This window comes from Vigna angularis, chromosome 5, assembly GCF_016808095.1.
Source record: "Vigna angularis cultivar LongXiaoDou No.4 chromosome 5, ASM1680809v1, whole genome shotgun sequence".
Classification (NCBI taxonomy): Eukaryota; Viridiplantae; Streptophyta; class Magnoliopsida; order Fabales; family Fabaceae; genus Vigna; species Vigna angularis.
The window spans coordinates 34,058,696-34,083,566 of NC_068974.1; the positions used below are offsets into that span (position 1 = coordinate 34,058,696).

General features: G+C 30.8%; 1 protein-coding gene across 2 annotated transcripts; it reads left to right on the plus strand.

Annotated features, from left to right (window-relative positions):
* The first annotated feature begins 951 nt into the window (after positions 1-951).
* On the plus strand, positions 952-10,625 carry LOC108339434 (protein CNGC15b). 2 transcript variants are annotated; one of them, XM_052878599.1, is made up of 8 exons: positions 952-1,714; positions 1,887-2,421; positions 2,514-2,726; positions 2,949-3,238; positions 3,478-3,589; positions 4,050-4,286; positions 9,787-10,181; positions 10,251-10,625. In XM_052878599.1, exons 1-8 carry the CDS (start codon positions 1,686-1,688, stop codon positions 10,498-10,500), a joined length of 2,061 nt encoding a protein of 686 aa, XP_052734559.1. In that variant the 5' UTR covers positions 952-1,685; the 3' UTR covers positions 10,501-10,625. The 2 variants fall into 2 exon arrangements, with proteins under 2 accessions (XP_052734559.1, XP_052734560.1); XM_052878600.1 differs by lacking the exon at positions 4,050-4,286 and having other exon boundaries at positions 953-1,714; positions 10,251-10,624.
* The last annotated feature ends 14,246 nt before the right edge of the window (positions 10,626-24,871 follow it).

Below are 24,871 nucleotides of genomic sequence, written 5' to 3' on the forward strand. Positions count from 1 at the left end.
TTACCTAAACTAAATTAATTCATATATAACTTGTTTAAGTTAGATTTTAACATTCACAAATAGTTTCTTTATAAACAATAATACAACACACAGTAAATAAGAATCTCACACAAATAAAGAAACTATTTTACAAATAAAACTACTAATTACTCATTAATAAAACATTTAACAATTTTATAAAACTCATAAAATATTTTTAATAAATCACAAGAACTTAGTTATAATAATCCTCTTTCGAATTAATCTATGATTCCAAAAAAAAAAATCAAGATTAGTGGATTATAATTGAGTTACAGTAGAATCAAACGTAAATCAGTTTGTTTCTACTACTTCCTGAGTGTTGTTATTGATGGCAATATGAGAATAACGTTGTGGTAACTCAAGTTTGAAAAAGAAAACTACAACACACCGACAACCCCTTTGTTCCGATAATTACGTGGAACAGTGTCGTAAAAGAAATTGCTGTCAAGTGTCCCACATCGTTTTTCATGTCCTTTCCTTATGGAATTATTAATCATTTTAACTTGCAACACCTTATCTTAACTTGCTCAAATCTGTATATGAATGTGTTACTGTATCCTTATGGTTTTGAATGGTAGATGTATGATATAATAATGAGATAAAGTGGCTGAAAAGTGAGAAGAAAATGACACATGTTAAGGTTCCCTAAAAACGTATCTAACGTAGTCAACTTCACACGTTGAAGAAAGCAAACAGCAACTGTCATCTTTTCCTCTCTGTCTCCAGCCAGATACCTTACTTGGTTGGACTTTCACACACCTCACTCTCATCCATACCTACACGCTTTTCAAAAACTACCTTTTCTCCCTGTTCATTTCTCTTTCTTGTGTTAGTTTTTTAGCATTCAAGTCATTTTCTTTCTATTTGCATTGGCTCTTCCGTCTTCAACTCTTTTAAATTCACCATTTGGGTTGTGAATACGGTTTTGTCTTTCGTTTTGGCTGTACATGATCATCCATTTTTTAGGGGGTGTTATGTAATAATGTCTTCTCTCATTTTGCAACCAACCCTTTAACCTTTTTTCAACCCTCTTACATTTCTGCGTTTATGTCATATGCTAATGGTGAAACAAGGGCTGGAACTGAGAAGAGATTGTTGCTAGAGCGAATTGGTTGGCTTTATGTGACGTGGCTTAGTCAAATTCTTTGGAATTTGTGTCACTTTAATTGCTGCTTTTTCACTGTCTGTCAATTTGAATAGCTGTAAGCAGCTAAACTTTCACAAAAACTGCATTTTTATTCACACAATCCGTGACTCTATATATGGTTTATTTTATCCATATCCTATTTCTAAAGTTCCATCTTTTGGCTACTGTTAGTGGTTGATTTGTATACTTTTGGTGCCTTCTTTAACTCCTACTTTTCATAAGAATACAAGCACATAAGATATAAATTTTGGGTTTTGAATACATTCAATTTAACAACTGCAATTTATTTAAGGTTTAAGGTTATTATTCAGAGATTCTATCACATAGGTAACTTTTATTCTCAATTGGATAGCTTCATCCCCAAGTTTCATGTATATTTTAATCATTGTTTCACAAAATCCCTGGTCCCAACAAACATGGATTCGTCCAACAAACATTGATTCAACCAGTGATATACATACATACATACCTACATATATTGTTGATTGAGAGAAACTGATACTTGTGGAAAGTCAGAATGGCTTCTGATTGTTCAAGATTTGTAAGGTGAGTCTCCTTCCTAGTTTACCTTTCAAGTTCTAAGTTACTATGTACTCTTTTCTCAGATTGTGTAGCTTTTATACTTTTGTATACTACACAAGAGTCAATTGCTGCTGTCTTTCAAAGTGATTTTCATAATCTATACTATTAGCCTCTAATGTAAAGTTTCACTTTACAGATTTCAAGATGACCCTGAATTGGTAAAATTGCCGACTGCAAATAGTGGCAAGGGAATCAGGAACAATGGAACACGATTAGCTGAGATAAGGGGTAAAAAGGGTCTGACGGAAACAAGGAAGTTCTTGAAGGCTAGAGTATTGTCGAGAGTATTCTCAGAGGATTACGAGAGAGTTAGAAAAAAAACACTATTAGATCCCCGGGGACAAACCATTCACCGATGGAACAAAATTTTCTTGGTAGTATGTCTAGTTTCGTTGTTTGTGGACCCTCTGTTCTTTTATTTGCCACTAGTTCGAGATGAAGTGTGCATTGATATTGGAACAGCACTTGAAGTTTTCCTCACAATGATAAGATCAATGGCAGATGTGTTTTACATGATTCAGATTCTCATGAAGTTTCGAACAGCTTATGTTGCTCCTTCTTCTCGGGTATTTGGGAGGGGAGAACTTGTCATAGGCACTACCAAGATAGCTACTAGGTACCTGAGAAAGGGTTTTGGTCTAGACTTCATTGCTGCATTGCCTCTTCCTCAGGTAAATTACTATACTTTTTCCTTTATCTTGATGAAAGCCAAGGTGTTTCTTTGACTTGATAGGTAAAATTGATGCTGTTATGTTTGCCACAGGTGTTAATTTGGATTGTGATCCCCAATCTCGGAGGTTCAACCATGGCAAACACAAAGAATGTGCTTCGCTTTATCATCATTTTCCAATATTTACCAAGGTTGTTTCTGATTTTTCCACTTTCATCCCAAATTGTAAAAGCTACGGGAGTTGTGACAGAAACAGCATGGGCAGGGGCTGTTTACAACTTGGTTCTGTACATGTTGGCTAGCCATGTGAGTATATTGAAACTTGCATTTCCTTGATTGTTGCTCAAGCAAATTCACCTTACCACTCCCACTGTATATGTGCCAGCCTTTTCCTTTTTATTCTTTACAATTTTCTTAACATTTTTGTTGAGGAAAATCTAGTTTTACATTTACAAGATTATGACCTCAATGATATCAATAAAGAAAATTTAGCATACTTTACTAATATTCATTTTGTTTTGGTTGAAGGTTTTAGGAGCTAGCTGGTACCTTCTATCAATTGAAAGACAAGAAGCCTGCTGGAGGAGTGTCTGTGATATGGAGCAATCTTGCCAATATGGATTCTTTGACTGCAAAAGGGTTGAAGACTCCTCCAGGGTCTCCTGGTTTATTGCAAGTAATATCACACTTTTATGCTCGCCAAAGGCTAAGTTCTATCAGTTTGGTATATACGGTGATGCTGTGGCATCCCAAGTTACCACCTCATCATTCTTTCACAAGTACTTCTTTTGTCTTTGGTGGGGCCTAAGGAATCTAAGGTAACTCTTATTTGGAAGGATATATGGTCAACTAAATGCAGAGACCTGTAACAAAAGAAAGTAGGAATTTCTAGCCTTAAGCATTTAATCATACGCTTCAAAATGCTATACTTCTCTATCTCATTTTGTCTTCTTGAGCAAATAGAGCAAAATCTCTCATCTGGGTGACAACCACTCACTAAAAGAAGCGTTTTATCTTCTATCCCTTCAGCATTAATGGTTTGTGATATTCTGTGCAGTTCATTGGGACAAGGTCTTCTTACCAGCACTTTTGTTGGAGAAATAATGTTTGCCATTGTTGTTGCAACCCTTGGACTGGTTCTTTTTGCATTGCTTATTGGCAATATGCAGGTTAAGTGTCTATAAATTATCTCTCTTAGGCTACTGCTGCTTAATTTGCATATTTCAGCCATTAATTTAATGTCTTGATAAAGTAATGCCGCAACATAGGACCACAATCTGCTTTGTATCATCCAAAATCATTGTTAATTACTTGGAGGGTATTTGTGCTTCATACATTTTGCTCAGAATTCTCATCTGTTTCATTCTTAGAACTCTGTTGATAGAAATCTTCAATTCCATATAAGTTCATGACATAGTTTGAAGATGGCTTTGTTCTACCAGCCAGTACTACAAGAAACAAAATTTGTTTGATGTATGCCTGAGTCTCCATGTCCTCTTCTGTTATAGAGATTGAGCCTAAAATCAACCTCAGAACTATTATAATTTTAGTTAGTCTTATAGCATTGAAATGTAAGAAAATACTTGACCACCCTGAATGAACTTTGTTCTTCATCATTATATTTGGCAGACATATCTCCAATCAACAACTGTTCGCTTGGAAGAGTGGAGGGTGAGGAGAACTGATACAGAACAATGGATGCATCACAGGCAGCTACCACCAGAACTTAGACAATCTGTGCGCAAATATAACCAATATAAATGGCTAGCCACACGAGGGGTAGACGAAGAAGCTCTTCTCAAAGGACTTCCTGCTGATCTTCGGAGAGACATCAAGCGCCACCTTTGTCTCGAACTAGTTCGACGAGTAAGCCACTCACTCGTCAAATTTTACTTGAACAAACCCTTGTTGGGAAACAGCGGTATTTGTTCCCTCCTCTGTGAACCCCAAAATGGGCACTATGCGGAAGCGTAAAAATGAAAACGTAAGAAAAGAGAAAATTAACACTGGAAATTTTAACGTGGAAAATCCTCTCGGAAAAAACCACGGGACCTAGTCCAGAAAATTATCTCCACTATGAAAGTAGGATTACAGTGTTTCTCTCACTCTCTGAGGATCTCTCAATAAATCTCACCCTCTCGGATGGTATACAAGACTCTCCCTGTATCACACACTCACAAAATAGACTCTCTCTATTTTTTTTCTTTCACACGCTTCACTTCTCTTTTTCTCTCTTAGCTTCTTTCTTCACCGGTTTTGATTCTCGGTGGTTCTTCTCCTTCTCTGTGCTTCTCTCAGGATTCATTTATGCCCTCTTTATAATTAAATAAAGAGCAAAGATCCAAAAATATATTTGGTGCAGTGGTTCCGTGATTCATGCTACTAGAGCATGGTTGGCAATTTTAAAGTTGCAAATATTGCAACTTTCGGTGCAGAGTGGGAGGCATAGATCAAAAACATAGATAGTGGAGGGTCCCTGTTTGTTTTATCCAACAAAACTCCCCCATAAAACAAAAAAAAAAAATGGGTCCTCCATCCGGTCTTTGACTTAGTTGGAAGGTACCATGACACCAGCACCTTGACAACAATCTTCAACCTTCTTGGTTGGTACTGACTTAGTCATCATGTCAGACCAATTCAAGTCTGTATGGATTTTCTCTATCTTCAATTTCTTCTCATCCAGCGCTTCTCGTATCCAATGATACCGCACGTCGATATGCTTCGAGCGTGAATGGAACATGGGGTTCTTGGTTAGATGAATGGTGCTTTGATTATCACAATTCACCACATAATCATCTTGATCATGTCCTAATTCACTTAGGAAATTCTTCATCCATAGCATCTCTTTAGAGGCTTCAGTCACCGCTACATACTCTGCTTCAGCAGTAGACAATGTCACACATTTTTGTAGCTTTGACTGCCAAGAAACAGCTCCCCCTGCAAAAGTAATCAGATAACCTGATGTTGACTTCCTTGAATCGACATCTCCAGCCATGTCTGAGTCTGAATATCCGATTAGCTTTAGATCTCCATTGCCAAAACACAAGCTTCTTTTGGCAGATCCTCTTAGATACCTTAGTATCCACTTAACAGCTTCCCAATGCTCATTTCCTGGATTTGACAGGAATCTACTCACAATTCCTACAGCATAGCCAATATCTGGCCTTGTACAAACCATTGCATACATAAGGCTACCCACGGCAGAAGAGTAGGGTACCTTGCTCATTTCTTCTTTTTCTTCTTCATTCTTTGGACATTGCGACTTGCTAAGTTTGAAATGTCCAGCAATTGGAACACGAGCAGATTTGGCATTGTGCATGTTGAACCTTTTGAGAATCTTCTCAATGTAATCTTCTTGAGATATCCATAGCATTCTTCTAGAACGATCTCTGGAGATTTTCATTCCAAGTATCTTCTTTACTGCACCCAGGTCTTTCATGGCAAAAGACTTGCTCAATGCTTTCTTGAGAGCAGCTATTTTAATTTTGTCCTTCCCTACAATCAACATATCATCAACATACAAGAGAAGTATGATGGACTCACCATTTTCATAATGCTTCACAAACACACAATGGTCTGCGGAGGTCTTCTTGAAATTATGTTGAATCATGAAGGAATCGAATTTCTTGTACCATTGTCTTGGAGCTTGCTTCAGACCATAGAGACTTTTCTTCAGACGACACACCAAGTGTTCTTTGCCTGGTTCTTCAAAACCTTCTGGTTGCTTCATGTAAATTTCTTCCTCTAGGTCTCCATGTAAGAATGCTGTTTTGACATCCAGTTGTTCAATCTCCAGGTCTAGTGTTGCTGCCAGACCGAGAATTGCTCTAATGGATGTCATCTTCACCACTGGTGAAAATATTTCGTCAAAATCTATTCCTTTCTTCTGGTTGCACCCCTTCACGACAATTCGTGCTTTGTACCTTGGGCTTGGGTTGTTCTCTTCATTCTTGAGCTTGAACACCCATTTGTTCTGCAATGCTCTCCTTTCTTTTGGTAATTCTACCAAATCATAAGTCTCATTTTCCTTTAAGGATTGCATCTCTTCTTCCATGGCTTGCAACCATTTGCCTTTGTCTTCCATCTCCATTGCTTCTACAAAGCTTTGAGGTTCACCTTCATCAGTAAAATTAACATATTCATCTGAAAAATACCTTCTTGACGGTTGCTTCTGTCTTGTTGATCGTCTCAATTGGGGTTCTTGCGGAGCATCCTCAATTGGTTGATCTTCTTCCGTCAGATTAGGTTGATCTGCTTCTTCAGCCATTTCATCAAGTTGTAACTCCTGAACTGTCTCAGCTTGTCGAGTCTCTCCCCCTAAGTTGTTCATGACAATAGGGCTTTGATCTCTTATCACCTTAAATGTTGGTTTCTCCACTTTCTTGATGTCTTGGATCGTCTGATCTTCAAAGAACACCACATCTCTGCTTCGAACAATCTTTCTGTTTGCAGGATCCCATAATCTGAAACCAAATTCATCTCTTGGAGAACCAAGGTATATGCACTCTTTCGCCTTAGCATCGAGCTTTGCTCTTTCATCTTTCGGAATGTGAACTGATGCCTTACATCCGAAGACTCTCAAGTTGCGATATGAGGCATTTTTACCGGACCATACTTCTTCTGGAATCTTACCGTTTAATGGTCTTGAAGGTGATAAGTTGATTAAATCAGCTGCTGTCACCACTGCCTCCCCCCAGAATGTCTTGGGAAGTTTTGCGTGAGACAACATGCTCCTGACCTTCTCGGCAATCGTTCTGTTGAATCTTTCAGCTACTCCATTCATCTGAGGTGTCTTGGGAGGTACTTTCTCATGTTTGATCCCATGAGTCTTGCAATAGTGCTCGAACGGACCTCTGTACTCTCCACCATTATCACTTCTCAGACATTTCAACTTTCTACCAGTTTCACGTTCAACTGAGGCGTGAAACTCCTTGAAGATTCGTAGAACTTCATCTTTTCTCTTCAATGGATAGACCCACAATTTTCTGGAGTGGTCATCAATGAAGGTAACAAAATATTGAGCACCACCAAGGGATTTTTCAGATGTTGAACAAACATCTGAGTGTACAAGATCCAAAATATGCTCTTTTCTTCTTCCACTTTCAAATCTACGGAAGGACACTCTACGCTGCTTACCTGCTAGGCAGTCTTCACATAATTCAAGTGGTTGTCCTTTTATACTCTGGAGATGATCTTTCGCAAGGATCTCTAATCCTTTCTCGCTCATGTGGCCCAGTCTTTTGTGCCACAACTCCTTACTTTCTTCTTGAGCAACATTCGTCTCTCCTTTGTATATTTTTCCTTGCATGCAGTACAAGGAGCCTTCCTTCTTGCCTCGAGCAACAATCATGCTTCCTTGACAGAGTTTCCATCTTCCATCGCTGAATTGGTTGTTCATTCCAGCATCATCTAGCTTACCGACTGAGATAAGGTTTAGACGTATCTCTGGTACATGTCTTACCTCCTTCAGCACAAGTTTGTTTCCATTTTCTGTCGTCAAAGTCACTTCTCCTATGCCCACAATTTTGCTTGTGACATGATTTCCCATCTTCACTGTTCCAAAATCTCCTTTTTGATAGGATGAGAAGAATCCCTCATGAGGAGTAACATGGAAAGATGCTCCGGTATCTACTATCCAAGTGCAATCATCGAAAGCAATATTTAGATAATTTACCTCAGTGATAAGGAACACATTCTCATCATTTGATACCACCGCTGTTGTGGTCTTTTCCTCCAACTTCTTTTTGGGATCTATCACATCAGGGTGTACAGTTCCATTCTTCTGATCTCTCTTCAGGAATCTACATTCTGGCTTCTTGTGACCATCTTTTCCACAATAGAAGCATGTCAAACCTTTGGAACGAGACTTGAATCTTCCTCGTGACTTTTCACGTTTTCCTTTGTTTCTGTGTTCACTCCTTCCTCTATTCTCAACAACATTGGCTTCTGAGTGACTACTTGATCCCCTTTCTTTCCTTCTGGATTCTTCATTCAGTAAACTGTCTGTGATGTTATCCAGACTGAGCTTTCCATCTGGTGCTGAGTTACTGAGAGTGACCACCAACGTGTCCCAACTCTCCGGTAGAGAACTAAGTAGTAGAAGAGCTTGTAGCTCGTCATCAATCTTCATATCCGCCTTCATTAATTGATTCACAATACCTTTGAAGGTGTTGAGGTGCTCGATCATATTCTGGTCGTCAGTGTACTCCAACTTTACGAGTCGTCTGACTAGGTGAGCTTTGTTCCTGGGAGTCTTCTTTTGAATCATTGATTCAAGCTTTGTCCATAACTCATACGCATTGGTATAAGTCGATACATGCTCAAAGAGACTTCTATCGATGTATTTCCGAATCATAGCCACTGTTTTACGATTCAGAATCTCCCAGTCTTTTTCGGCCTTCCCTTCTGGAATTTCCGGATTTGTGATCGGTTCATACAAATCCTTGCAGTATAGATGGTCTTCCATCATCGGCTTCCAGTACGAGTAATTATCTGCAGTTAACTTGAACATGTCTCCTTCCATCTTGAATTTCACAGGATTCTGACTTTTTCGAACCGGTAGCTCTGATACCACTGTTGGGAAACAGCGGTATTTGTTCCCTCCTCTGTGAACCCCAAAATGGGCACTATGCGGAAGCGTAAAAATGAAAACGTAAGAAAAGAGAAAATTAACACTGGAAATTTTAACGTGGAAAATCCTCTCGGAAAAAACCACGGGACCTAGTCCAGAAAATTATCTCCACTATGAAAGTAGGATTACAGTGTTTCTCTCACTCTCTGAGGATCTCTCAATAAATCTCACCCTCTCGGATGGTATACAAGACTCTCCCTGTATCACACACTCACAAAATAGACTCTCTCTATTTTTTTTCTTTCACACGCTTCACTTCTCTTTTTCTCTCTTAGCTTCTTTCTTCACCGGTTTTGATTCTCGGTGGTTCTTCTCCTTCTCTGTGCTTCTCTCAGGATTCATTTATGCCCTCTTTATAATTAAATAAAGAGCAAAGATCCAAAAATATATTTGGTGCAGTGGTTCCGTGATTCATGCTACTAGAGCATGGTTGGCAATTTTAAAGTTGCAAATATTGCAACTTTCGGTGCAGAGTGGGAGGCATAGATCAAAAACATAGATAGTGGAGGGTCCCTGTTTGTTTTATCCAACAACCCTCACATTTCATCTTGTTTTTAGTCACCTCTTTTCATCTTTGAGTTTGGAACTTGATACCCTATTTCAGAACCATTTCAACCAACAAGTTGATAACATGAAATGAATCTTGGAATAACCTACCTCTTTTACTTAAAACATGTTTGCTGTTGTTGTTGTTGATGATGATCATGATGACGACGATGTGAAACGTATGAACAGGTGCCATTGTTCGATCAAATGGACGAGAGAATGCTTGACGCAATATGCGAGAGGCTGAAGCCGGCGCTGTGCACGGAGAACACGTACCTAGTTCGCGAGGGCGATCCCGTGAACGAAACTCTCTTCATAATCAGGGGCCACCTCGATTCTTACACCACCAACGGAGGCCGCACCGGTTTCTTCAACTCGTGCCGCATCGGGCCCGGCGATTTCTGCGGCGAGGAGCTGCTGACATGGGCCCTGGGCCCACGGCCCAGCTTCATCCTGCCGTCCTCCACTCGAACCGTGAAGGCCATCTCCGAAGTGGAGGCCTTCGCCCTCATAGCGGAAGACCTAAAGTTCGTGGCGTCACAGTTCAGAAGACTACACAGCAAACAACTGAGACACAAGTTCAGGTTGGAGAGATGATAATATGTGATTTGATGAGTTTGATGTTGATATATTAACGGTGATTTATTATTTAGGTTTTACTCGCACCAGTGGAGAACGTGGGCTGCGTGTTTCATACAAGCTGCATGGAGACGGTATAAGAAGCGAAAGGAAGCAGCAGAAGTGAGAGATTTGAGCTACTACGTTGAGTCGAAGAGTGACAGTGAGACAGTAGGGTTGGTTGCGTATGGTACGAGGATGACTAGGAAGGGTTCTGTGCATTCTGATGAAGTTGTCAACGCTTTGCAGAAGCCAGAAGAACCAGATTTTTCTCTTGGTGAGTGATGAGTTTGGATTCTTGTATGCCCTCTAAAGGGTTATTCTTTTATTGGTTATTCATGTGAGTTAGGATATACAATTTCTTCTACGGTGCTAAGATAATTGTTCATAATGTATATTTTTTTAATTTAAGAATTATTTAAATAGTTTTTTTTTCTTAATAGATTCTCTTTCTCTTTTTATCAGATTAAGTTTCAATTTTTTAAAAATTAATTTAATTAAATCTTCCATTAGTAGTGTACCAAAAATATATATATATATATATATATATATATATATATATATTAAAATAAAAATACTATTATAAGATTTATATATAAAAAATTAGTTTTAATGTAAAGAGAGACAATGTTGTTTTATTTTTAAAAAAATTGGAATTAAATTGAATAAATAAAATCTAGAAATTAAATTGAATATAAAATAATTATAATACTGATACCTCACAACATGTAATAATATTATAGTTAAGTGACATTGAGAGTGCCATGGTACACCACATACCTACACATAAAAATCTTTTTTTGGAAAAAATAAATAAAAGAATTAAACAAAAATACAAATGACACTTGAGAAGTCTTTTAACATTATTGGTACACTATTAACCTAAATGATCTAATTAAATCAGGTTTTCAAAAATTGAGACTTAATTAAAACAAAATAAATAAATTAAACAAAGGGACCAAAAAAAATTCAACAAAAATTAAAACCAAAATACTAATTAAACCTAAATTTAAATTTAATGTACTGAATAACATAGGATAGGATGATGGGTAAATAAGTTCTTGACCCAAGACAGAAGACAGAAAATATCTGTCGATTTGGTTCAGGGTTTGCTCTTCAAAATCAAAAAAAATATTTATAAGACCAAAATGTCAACAAAAAAAACACAAGTCCTACGAGAAAAAGAAAACGTCAATCCATAGATTAGGATCAACCATGAGTTGATCTTAGGTTAAGATATATAAAATTGGGTTAAGATCAAGATGAATGAAATTCAAGTGAAATCATACACACATAATGAGTAGGGATGACAACGAGTCGGGTCGGGCACGGATAGTGCCTATCCATAACCCGACTCGTCGGATAAAATTGTACCCGTCATCCGACCCGCTACCCGTCGGGTATTCGTTTAAAAAATACTTGCGGGTATTTTAAAATCCGCGAGTACCCGCGGATACCCGCAAAAAATAAAAAAGAAATATTTAATACATATTTAAAATAAAATTTAAATAAAATTACAATATATATATATATATATATATATATATATATAATGTAATATAATATAAATTAAATATAAATTAAAATTTAATTTTAATTTTAATTAAATTTAACCTAATAAAATATAATTTTATTTTATTTTTAATTAATTTAATTAAAAAATATATAATTTTTTTTTTAATTTTTCGCGGGTAGCGGGTACCCGCGGGGTGGGTAGTATACTACCCGTACCTGACCCGTTTAGAAACGGGTATTAAAATACCTGCTACCCATTACCCGCGGGTAGGATATTTACTACCCGCCGCGGATTTTACCCGCGGATACCCGTGTTGCGGGTAAAATTGTCATCCCTACTCATGAGTCAACTCGAAAGGTCACAATCGACATGGATCAAAAGTTAAGTCAAGTCAATTAAAGTTAAATGTAAACTTGAGTTAACTAGGTTGTCAAAACGGGTAATCCGGCCCAACCCAACTCGACCCATACGGGTTGGTCACTTAATAAATCAACTCAACCTGGCTCATTTATTAGCGAGCCAAAAAAATTTGAATCCGACCCGACTCACCACGGGTTGGTGGGTTAAACAGGTTGGCTCATTGGCTCACTTAACTTTTTTTCACCCTCTCCTTCTGAAATTCTTATAACATGTTACTTTGATCGATCAAATTGAAACAGTAATAATTGGACCAATTGATATAAAAGAAAATGAAACAAAATAACTCTATTGTTATATATTCTATGCTATCAAGCATAAAATTTTGCCAATTTAGATTAACGAGACATACACAACTGTTTGACCAAGAAACTACATATAGCCGTTAACAAAAATATATAGCAGAGGGGAACTTTTGGATAGACAATAGCACAAAGCAGCACGAAAAGCTCTACTACGAGGTAAAGGTTGTGCATTTTGAATAATTAATTTAATTAATTTGATTTCAATAAAAAAATAGGAATTGAATAATTAATTTAATTAATTTGATTTCAATAATAAAAAAAAAGGTGGATTGGAGAGCCGCCACGGGTTCAACTCGAGTGAGTCGGGTTCTTAGCGAGCCGGATCAAAATTGGCTCGCATCAAAATTTTCACATTTTTTTCCAACCAACCCGACTCAAACTCGTGGTGAGCCGGGTTGGCTCACAGATTTCAACCCATTTTGACGACACTAGGTTGAAGAATTAAGTTGAGTTACTCTGAATCAAAAATTGAACTGAGTCGACTTAGGTTGAGAGACCCAAGTGAAAGGTTGAACTAAGTTGGTTGAGATTGAAAGTTAAGGTAAGTTAACCTAGGCCAAAAATTGAAATTGATTTAAGTTAGTCCGAACCGAAGGTTGACTCAAGTTGACCTGAGTCAATTCAAGTCAAAAAAATTTAAATCGTCTCAACTTTCTATTCAAATCAACTCGACTCAACCTTTAACTTGAGTTGACTAATTTTAATTTTTAACCCAAATCAAATCAATTTGACCTTCAACATAAATCGATTTGACTTAGTAAATCTTTAACTTAACTAAAGTATTTGATTTAAATTAAAAAATTTTGACTTAGACAAAAATTATTGTATTTAAAAGTTAATAAATAGTTTTTGTAAAGAAATCAAATTCAGTTTGATGAGAATATAATTTACTTTAATAAGAGGCTTTGTAATGTAAGCTTTTTAAAATCTCTTATTTGGTAAACCAATAAAATATAAACTTATTTAAAGTGGGTTGAGTGTATTCCATGTATCGAGCATCATATTTACAGGGTAATTTACAATATGGACTTAGATTTGATCAGTTCAGAATCATGTGTGCCTTGCATTAAAAAGATATGGTTTTTGGAGCACACTTGAGAGACTAGTTTATGGAACAGTAAAAGTTGCACGCACTCATATATATGATTGTGGTCCACTAATGGTGGAACACCTTCTTGTCACCTGATGCAAGAAGAAACAAACTTTTCAATTACAAAAATAATACTTCAATAATTAGAACAATTATTTTAGAGTAGAACAATTATTTTAAAGTTGTATCATAATTATTATATATATTATTTTTATTTTATATTTATTTTTTATCTTTATTTAATTTATTATTATTTTTTATTTGTATTTTAAGCTTAATCTATATTTTTATTAGAAATATTAATCTTGTATATATAATTTTTTAATATATTCAACAATAATAATATAAATTGACAATTGATGAGTTAAATGAAATTTGATCTGATTATGTATTTAAATGAAGTTGTCATTGTTATTTTAATTAATGGGCTGAAAATATGATTTCAGTTTTAGTTTTAAAAATATGTTCAAAATTTGATTTCAGAAATTTAAGTAATCTTTTATCTCTACTTGAAAAGTATCGTTTTAGTTTTAAAAAAATATCATTTTAATCTCACAGTTCTTGTATTTAAACTAACAGGATCTAAAAGAGATTAAAAATAGCATATACGATTAAAAGGAATTTTAAGTTGGTATAAATACTGAAAGGTCAACTCTGTTCAACGACGGAGACTAAATAAATAATTTAACGAGAAATCAATTCCCTGCATAAGAACATTGTTTTCAACAAAGAAAAAATAGCAAAAAGAAGTATAATTAGAAAAAGGAAGTGCAAAAAGAAACTCTTAAACAACGTACACCAAGGCCCACTCCTTAGTAATCACAAAAAACAACTTTATTTCTAAACTTCAATAGACGGACGTTATATAAATTAGTATTTACTATTGAAAGATACTCTTAGAATTGTTGTTCAACTGTAATAATATAAAATTATAAAAGTTGAATGAAAGTTCAACTTAAAGTTATAATATTTATTTATTAATAAATTATATGATAATGTAGATTCAAATTTGTTAATATTGTAAATTACATTAAGTTTTTGTATTGTTTTTTTATTTTTTATTTATTTTATTTGTTAATGTTTATATTTTTTTTATTAAGAATTGTGTTAAAGAATTCAAAATAAGTTGGAAAGTAAAATGAAATAAGCAGAAGAATTTATAAAATTATTTTATTAAGATTTTGGCTAAAGACTTATTCAAATTTGGTATCCAATCTTTCTTGTGTCTCTTTTAAAAAAGTCTAATGAAAAGTATATTATTTTAAATAACAAAATGTTGAAAATAATATAAAGTGAGTCTAAATTTCCTATTTACTAGAAAAAACAAGATTAAACATTATATAAAAAAATAATAATAAATTTATTACCTAAAAGTAATGAATAAAAATAATATCACGATAACAACCATAATAACAACGACATAAACTCATTATCTTATCATAAGATGACAACACCACAATCATAATAACAAATGTATAAATAAATCTAAATCTCACATTAAATTAAAATAATTTAATTCTTTATGTGAATTGAACTTAAATCACATTTATAAAATTTATCTAATTATCTTTCTTTAAAAAAAGCATCATAAAAACTCAAAATGATAAAAAATTAAAAAAAAAGGAAATACAATAACACAATCATAACATTATTATAAATTCCCTGTTATATAAGTAAGTTTAAATCTTGTGTTAAATAAAAAATGATATGAATTCCGTTAAACTCAAATCACATTTATATAATTTTTTCTTAATAAATATCTTAAAAAAATCACCAAAACATAAAACACTATAAAAATGAAAAATTATACTGTAAAAGTCAAATTTTGACAACTGAGAATATATAATTTCGAATAAGAAAAGCTGAAAGCATAATAAAAATGAAGAATTATGCTTTAAAAGTCATAAATCTTGACCGACTGTCTTTTGTTTGGATAAGCAAAGGATATTGCTTAGTTGAGAGTGCTTTATATGATTCCCTTTGGATTTTGATGTCTCCTAAAAAATAGGAACGAACTGTAGTTGAAAGTGGCAATCATTTATTTTTCTCTCGTATATTCTGTCGTTGGTTTCTCCTTTTTTACTTTTCTTTTTTGTGCACTCTCTTTTACGTACTAAAAATGAATTCATGATAGTGTAATCCACTTCATACATTCTACTCAAATCATCAACATGTTTACGTTAGAAGTAAACTTTAAATCTAATTTTAACTTTAAACCTAACTTAGAGTTAGATTAATACTTACTTATAAATTATAAATTGACTTTCTTTCCAGTTAATTTGAGATTTCCAATACAGCATCGATTTATAAAATGTGCTGCAACGTGAAAAATTAAAAATTGTATCAAACCGCCTGAAATACTGTTGTGTGATTTTGAACACGTAAAAATGGAAACACATTGCAGACAAGTTTTGACTGCTAGTGCTACAAACAACCTTGCTTAATTAGCAGCCATTTACTGTTTCTACACTTTCTCTTACAATCATACATTATGTCTTACTGCTGAGATTTGAAAAATGTGCAACTAACTCTGCAGAATTTCTTTTTCTTCTTCTTTCTCATCTCTTCCATCTTAAATATGAATATGAATGAGTTTTATAGTGTCTCTAACATACGTTTCATCAAAGATTAATGAACAATCAATAGTTAATTAAGCAAAATAAATCAAATTACTCACAATCAAAAGGATGTTAAGTCGGACCAAACATAAAGAAATTATTTTTAATGTTGAATAAATTAAAATAAAATATGATTATTTTTAATTGGACTGTAATTAGGTTATCATTAATAAAAGGTATACACCTAAATCTATAAATATAAATATCAATAATGAAGTAGTTGATTTTGCATTTAGTGTAAGATTAATGTTTGAATAACTAAATTTTTACTGACTTTAATATCGAAATACCTTCTACTGGTAATATTCAAAAGTAAGGGACGAACGACAAAAACATACTATAGTATGAAGACAAACATTTGATCCTTTACAACCCATAAAAGACTGAACTATTGACTTTAATCCCAACAATCCATGATGTATCTTCGAGTTTATGATAAAGTTGTTTGTGATTGAGTTTGAATTTGTATTATGTTCATAATTTTAACTTTCTTTTTGTATTTTGTATTGATGAATAAATTACTTTGTAATTCTAACTTATTTTATATAAATTTATTATCATTGTATCAACTTATTCTAAATCAAAAATAAAAATACAAAATGGCATCTAACATACATATATATATATATATATATATATATATATATATATATATATATATATATATATATATATGCTTATATATTTATTGGTAGTTAATTAATTATAAATATTTAATGTTATATCAATTTAAATATAGTAACGAGTTTAACTTTTTTTTAATCTAAATTTAAACCAAATTTTTAGATTTTGGGAAATATAAATAAATAAAAATTAAAGAAAAAAGATTTTCGAGTTTTTTTATTAGTTTCCTTTGTTTGTTTTTTTGACTGGGTTTTTAAGCATGCCTAACTCATGGTATTTAAAAAGCAACTTTGTTTATTTTTTCGAGAATTCTTCTATGTTTTGTAATTTTACTCGAGGTGAAATTATGAGTGACAAATTCAGAGAAGTTTGTGACTCAATTTTGTTTCTTCTTTAAAAGGATACCCAAATAATATAATTTATCTTTTATTTATAAATAAGTTGCGTGGTTTTATAATTAAAAACTATTACACAAATTTGTTAGGATTAATATAAATATACTGTAACTATAATGGTAAAACAACCATAAAAAACACACTAGTTAATTATATTTTTAGCGGTTAATTTAATTTAAATATATAATATTATATTTAAATATCTTATAAAAAAAAATATTTAAATAGAATAAGTGATTTTATTCAAATTTTTTATTGATTTTTGGTTTGAAATTAGAACGAAACTGTTTGGTTGAATAAAAAAAATTCGAAAATCTAAAAAGAAAATTATAAACTATTTTTAATTTCTTTATTGATTTCCAATTGCTTTTGCCAATTTAGTTCTAAAATCCTAGTTACATTTATGTAATGTCTAGATACTTAAACTTAATCAATTAAAACAATGTATGTTAGTCAATTCGAAAAATCAATATTGTTCATTTTAAGTCTTAAAACTTGTGATACGCAAGTTTTTTATTCCTCAAATTTAATTTAAAATTATTTTGTTAAATTGAAGTGATTTGGAAAGAAATTGTTTTGGTACATAATATAAAGCATTCTTAGAATAAACACTTAACAAAATATGTAACCTTATCTTTTAGTTTTTATATTTAAAAGAGTATATTTTGGCAATTACACGTTATTAATTTGAATCTATTTTATTTCAAAAAAATTGTAAATAACAGAGATTAAAAGTACTATCTATATGATTAAAAAAAATATCAAAATATATGTGTTGATATTAAAAGAAATGGGTTTTAAATACTGGAAAAAAATATAAAATAAGTATAACCATAAGGCTAAATTAATGATTAAATTTAATAAGAATGTAAAATCAAATTGAGTTAATCTTGCATGTATACTGTAATTAACAGTGTTTAGATAGAATGGAGTGAAAAACAACAAGAACAAAACAAATCACACAAAAAAATCCCTTTGGAAAAGGTGGGAAGACACATCAAAGGTTGAAATGTGAATTAGACATGAAAAAGAAGGACAATAGGTTGGAAAGGGAAACAGATTTGACCCTTTGGTTGTATGGCTAATCAAGTGATTCCCTTAATTAAGCCTTAATTATCAGTTTCGTGGGCCACTTGTCGAGTAAATATTGCTCTCATTAACTGCCTAATTACTCACATCGTTTTCTTAAGCAATTTGTTGTTAACTGTGGACCCACTTTGACAATTGGCCTGCCAAGCTTCTTTCTCATCTGGAACTCTGATTTTTCACTTTAGCTTTTAATCAACCTTTTCTGAATGACCTCTGAAAATCAAAACCAACTTTTATGAGAGCCTTTTCGTTTCACGTTATCACCATTAACAACCATCTCATCAATAATCACAAACAATTGGGAGTCTTAAACTTATTGAAAATTTTATGAGATTAATTTATATTATATAAATTACTTTTTATGGAACAAAGTTAGGTTTAGAGTTTACTTTTATATAATATAATAATAATTGATATTTAAAATTTATATCATAACATGTTTTGTTAAGTCTATTTTATCACTTGTCAATGGACTATCATCCAATTATCCATAAATATATAAAAACATCTTCCAACCAATTAACATCTTTCAAATGATAACAACACCAAAATAATAAAGTAAACCAAATTAATTTTATTTTCAAAATATTATAACTTAATTAAGACAAAAATAATTTAAAGACAAAAATAAGCTTAAACTTAATATACAAATCAAATTACTGATTAAAATTTGTAAGATACATCTAAACTTAGAAATACATGATAGCAAATTAATGAGTATAACATCTTCAGCCTTTATAAACAATATCTCTATAATCGGTGCAAAAATTGAAAATAGATTTTGAAAGTGCTTGTTATTTTTTAGTATTTTTTTCAAGATACAATATCTTAGTAAATTTGAGAAAGCGAGCTAGAAAACTGATTAAAAGTTAAAAAGTTAATTTAAAAAAAAAAAACTGTTAGAATTAACATTGTCCAGTGAAATCAGTTGTATTAATTTACTAAAAGACATGGAATGATATATATAATTATTTGTTTGGTAGTATTTATTTTTTCTCTTTGTACGAAAAAGAGAAAAAAAAATTATAGATATTTAGATAATAAGTATAATTTATATCTTTGTTAGTTAATTTTGAAATAAAAGCATGAATAGATTAAAGACACGTTTAGAAAGAGCTTTGACATCATTTTCAATTTAGGGCATTTATAATGTGGTTGGTCAAAAACACTTTGTTGAAGCTTTGACATAAAATGGAAAGAAATGTTTGTCATAATTAGCAGTTATGGGTGCAATGTTTGTGTCGCTGGAATGGAATGGAACACCATAACTGGACCCAAACACACTTCTTCATATCATTGTTACTTTCAATATCATAACTCTGTCATTTTCTCTTCCCCCAATACACGCGTCATCTATATAAATTCTCACAAATAATCGAATTTCTATTAAATTTTTTAACTATGGATACTCAAAATCATTTTTATAAGTATTTTTTTCTTAACAAGATAATGTTACTTATTTTTTATTATCAATATAATACATTTTTTAATGTATTCTATTGCATTTTTTAATATGTAAACACAAATAAACAAACGAGATGATGAAATAATACAACAACCGCTTTACCTAACTAGTGAAGAAATTAAATTTCAGAACCCAATTGAATATATGTTTTTTTGAATATTTAATAAATTTTAAAAAAATTTAATAAAAATTAAACTAAAATACCAAACTTTATGGAGGATACAATTAATTAAGATTATATGTAACTAATAACCTGAAAACTAGCACGTTAATTAAATACGTATCGAAGTGTGAAATTAATAAGGACGGGCATGCATGTGAAGAGGCGACATCAAAGTCGAATGGCGGAAACATGCATGCATCGCAAGAAAGGTGATGATTATTGATTTGCTACATTTCATCATAGATTTTGTGAATACATTGAATTGTATGTTTTAAGAAGAAGGTTTTGGAGTGAATGAGTAATCGATACTTAGAGGGAAATTAAAACGTTAAACCTAGATGTGCATAATCGGATTAGTTTACGAGTCCTTAAATGCATTCATCATGCAAAGTTAATTATATGATAGGATTAGTCTAGGGGGTTTGAATGAAATCATAATTAAGTGTAGTATACTACTAAAATTGGTTTAATTCCCTTTGTCAACACTGTTGCTCCTGATATAGAAATGTTTCTTATCCTGGATTTATGAATGGGATATATAGAAGTGCTAATATATATATATATATATATATATATATATATATATATATATATATATATATATATATATATATATATATATATATATATATATATATATATATATATATATATATATATATATATAACTCATGACTCTTATATAATGGTTATTTTAACCTTCAAAATTATAATTGATTTTGATTACTTGTCTACGTAATCCATCTCACATAAAAAGATATAAAATTATAAACTTAATATCTTAAATAATTTGAAAAAGTTTAATATTATATGAAAAAAATTATAAACTTGTTGTCTTAATATTTTAAATTCATAATAACATTAAGTTTTTATGTGAGTTTAATTTATATTTCACTAAATATTGTCGGTAAATCTCTATCTTAAAATATTTTAGTAGTATCAAAATCAAATGTTAATCTTAGTGACTTGTTAAAAAAAGAAGAAAAATTACAATCATATTCTCTTAAGATTTTAGTTTGAAGTATAGTGTTAAACCTTTATATATATGTTTAGTTGAAGTCTTATTTTTATTAAGTTTTTTAATAAATCCTCTAAAGACTCATCACTTAATAAGAAAAATATCCTAATTTAATTGACATTTAATGTTTTAAAAGTATCATTAAAGATTAACAATTTTTTTATATCTTCAAATTTAATCACTATATTAATATGATCTCATCAATCAATTATATATATATATATATATATATATATATATATATATATATATATATATATATATATATATATATTTCATTCACACATGCATAATTTTTATTAGTGTAAACACACTTTTAAAAAGTCATCAATGACATTTATAAATTTATTCTTATAAAAAAATGTGATAGCAATTTTGTAATTAATAAGACATTTTTAATAACAGTTACTTTAAATGGTTATAGAATAATAAAATTTCAGAATTTAAATGACGATTATAAAAGGAAACTATGTTAAAGTTAGATGGAAGAATTATAATAATGATTCAAATTAAATCATCTTTAAAAGTCTTGTTGCAAAAGGTTTCACAATAATTTAGTTGTCAATGTTATTTCGTGTTGAACCCTATTAACTTCCACCGTTTGAACCCAAACTTGTTTTGCATCATCATGTTTTTTTTTTAAAATTAGTAATATCGAATTCTCATACAACCAATGTTATATGTGCTTCACTTATTACATCATCTTAAACAATATTAATTTCTAAACCGATATAATATGTCTTAAATATATGATATAATATGTTATAGTAATAAATATCAAATAATTTAACAAATAAATAAATAAATCATTTACATAATTAAAAATACTCTCATATTAACATAATTATTATGACATTAAAAGTAAAATCATAAAAATACATATTGCCGATAAAAAAACTGTAAAAGTATATATATATATATATATATATATATATATATATATATATTATTTAAACAACCAACTTTCTGTAACTATCATGTATACGACAAACACTTAAAATTAAATTGAAAAAATGGTGAAATGTATGTTTAATTAAATGTTCAATGATTGTTATTGAATTTTTGTCTTTATTGTTTAGAAAATCGAGATCATCAAACTTCCATTCTAAATAAAGAAACCTCAGTGCCCATCACTTCATCCAATAATGAAGATATGCTTTCAAACTTGGAACAAAATACATTAACCATTTATCAAGGAATTCATTACAACACTTTCAGTAAATTATGTCCGCACAATATCAAATTATAGGTTCATTTCATTCTACCAATATTTGTCAAATTTTAAAATAATATTTCCATAATAAGTCTTTTAGATAAACACAAGCTAAAGCAATAAACTTCTTTTTTAGTATTGATCTTTTTTAGTCACTCGAATCAAGTAGTTTCAACTGGTGTTGAGAAATAATTAATCGCCATTATAATTATTAAGTGGAAAATGGAAAATATCTTTGGTTTGGTTTGAGTGAATGGAAATGAGAAGGAATTTAGGTTTAAATTTGGAGGGAATATGCATTGAAAATATGGGAAAAAGAGAAGAAAATGAGTTTGGAAAATAGAAAGAATTACGTATTCAAGTCGGGTTCTCCTAGCTCATTCTTTATTTTGATGTTGAAATGGAAGAAAGTGACTTGGCATAGCCATAGACATAGCATAGCCAAGAAAATGATGTGACGCACTTTCTTCAAAGGACAAAGGAGAAGTCGGTGTTTGGGTACTTAGTCAAATTTTCAAAATCTTAAACTACGTAATAACCTTTAAATATTCAACAACATTATCAAATACTCTTTCAACATCCTTCTTAAACTTGTTCAAATTTCAAAAAACTCCATGTGTATCAAATAAATAAGTGAAACTTCCACTTTCCATTTACAAACAAACTTAATCTCGTTCGTTTCTATAATGTAAAAAATTATTTCTCATATACTTTAATTAAATTAAATTTGTTTTTAATCTCAAATTTTAACATAAAATTATAATTTTTTTTTATCTTAAATTTTAATATAATTTAACTTCTAAACTTAAAATGAATAAATATAATTCTTATGATTTAATGACATTAAATTTTTTTATGCATTAAATATGTTAATTTAAATTGTTTATACTATTTAATATGTTTTTATTTAAATATCAGCTTGAATTATCGTTTAATAATTCAAAAAACATGAATATTATTTTCTTAAAAAATTGTATCTATTTTGAAAGTCAAAATATATTAAAGTTTGAAAAACAAATTTCAATTTTTTTATGAGCAATAACCATAACCATAAGTGATTTAAGGATTATCAAATCAATATGATATGAAAAACGAAAAATAACAACAAAAAAAGGTTACGTAATATTTATCCATATAAATATGAAAATACTAGGTATTTTTTTATGCCAAAGAAAAACCCAGCAAGGTATACAAATTGATTGTTCAAACACTATACATTTATATCTTAAAATATAAAATAATTCGATCGGGTAGATCTTTTCGTAGAGTTTTTTATTTTTTATTTTTTATTTATTTTATCAATACGAGTGAGATTATATTATAATTGATGTAAGTGGGGGGTTTTTCAATTAATATTACAAGGTTGTCAATAAATATATTTGTTGACAATATTAGTTAATACTTCTTTACTAATATTTGAAACACTATTTTTTGTACATGCGAATTAGGTTTTCATTTTAATTGATGTTTATTAAAGTTCTTTTTAATCTGTCAACATGATTCTTTTTCTATCAATTTCACCAATATCATTTTTCTTTCAAAGCCAGTTAAAAACTCCTTTCCAATTGACTGAAGAATTTTTTTGATCAATTTGAACATATAATTACTTTGGCGAATGTTAGAAGAAAATTTTCAACCATAAGTCCAAAAGTAAGCCAAAAATACTCCAAATCAATGATGAAGAAATCCTTTTCTTAATATCAATTGAAAAAAATCTTTAAGAAAATAGTAAAGAAAAGTAGCATTGATCTAAGTTTGAAAAACATTAGTAATTAATATTTTTAATATTTTTTTTGTATTTGTTTCCCAGTAATTGGAATATTTTATTAAACAATTAAAATTTAATAAATTATAATTTGAATTAAAGTTAATTCAATATTAACATATTTAAATTTGTGGAATTTTATATAAAAAACATTATAAATAATCTTTTAAGTTTATTACCTTATACTAATTAACTCTTTTAGTTTTGTAACTTGAACATTATGAGATTGGGTTGAAGGGTCTAAAGTCTTATACGGGTCAATAATGTTTTTTTTTTTTTTTGTATTTAGACAAGATTATCAAAAGTATATATTAATTCGCAACTTTGCACTAAGATTTTGGCTTATTTTTTTGACAGTGATTAAAAGGTGAAGCAATCATATAAGTTTCACCATATTGGACAGTTTTATGCATAAGAAATTTGTAACTTATATCCTAAATTTAGGTTAAGAGTGAATTTTAAATTTAATTCAATCCATAAAATAAAATTGGCTTGTAGAATGAGGCTTGTCTCCTTTTATAAATTATGAATTTATTTTATTTTTAGGTACTTTCAACAATTTATATTATCTCAATTTTTTATTATTTAACAAAAGAAAAGAGAGAGAAAATAGTACAACAGTTTTCTAGAAGAGTTGGAAGAATTGGTCCCTCGGAAAACGTATTTTGGTTCCTAAGAATCATGGACACAGCATATATATGTCTTGCGTTTCTGTCCAGTGCCACGAATCCTGCATATTTTTCTTCTTTTTCCACCAATAAGAAAGTGATTCTACCTCATTTTCAACCACGGAATTTATAAAGGATGGAGATAATGGCCTCCCAATCCAATCCGTTGCTAAATTCATAATTTCTCAATTTTTTTTATGATAGAATAAAAATAAGAATGATAACGTACAAAATGTTGGATTCACTCGTTAATTCATTTAATTTCCTTCTACTAATACGAGTATTCTGTAATTTTATTATTAATTAAATT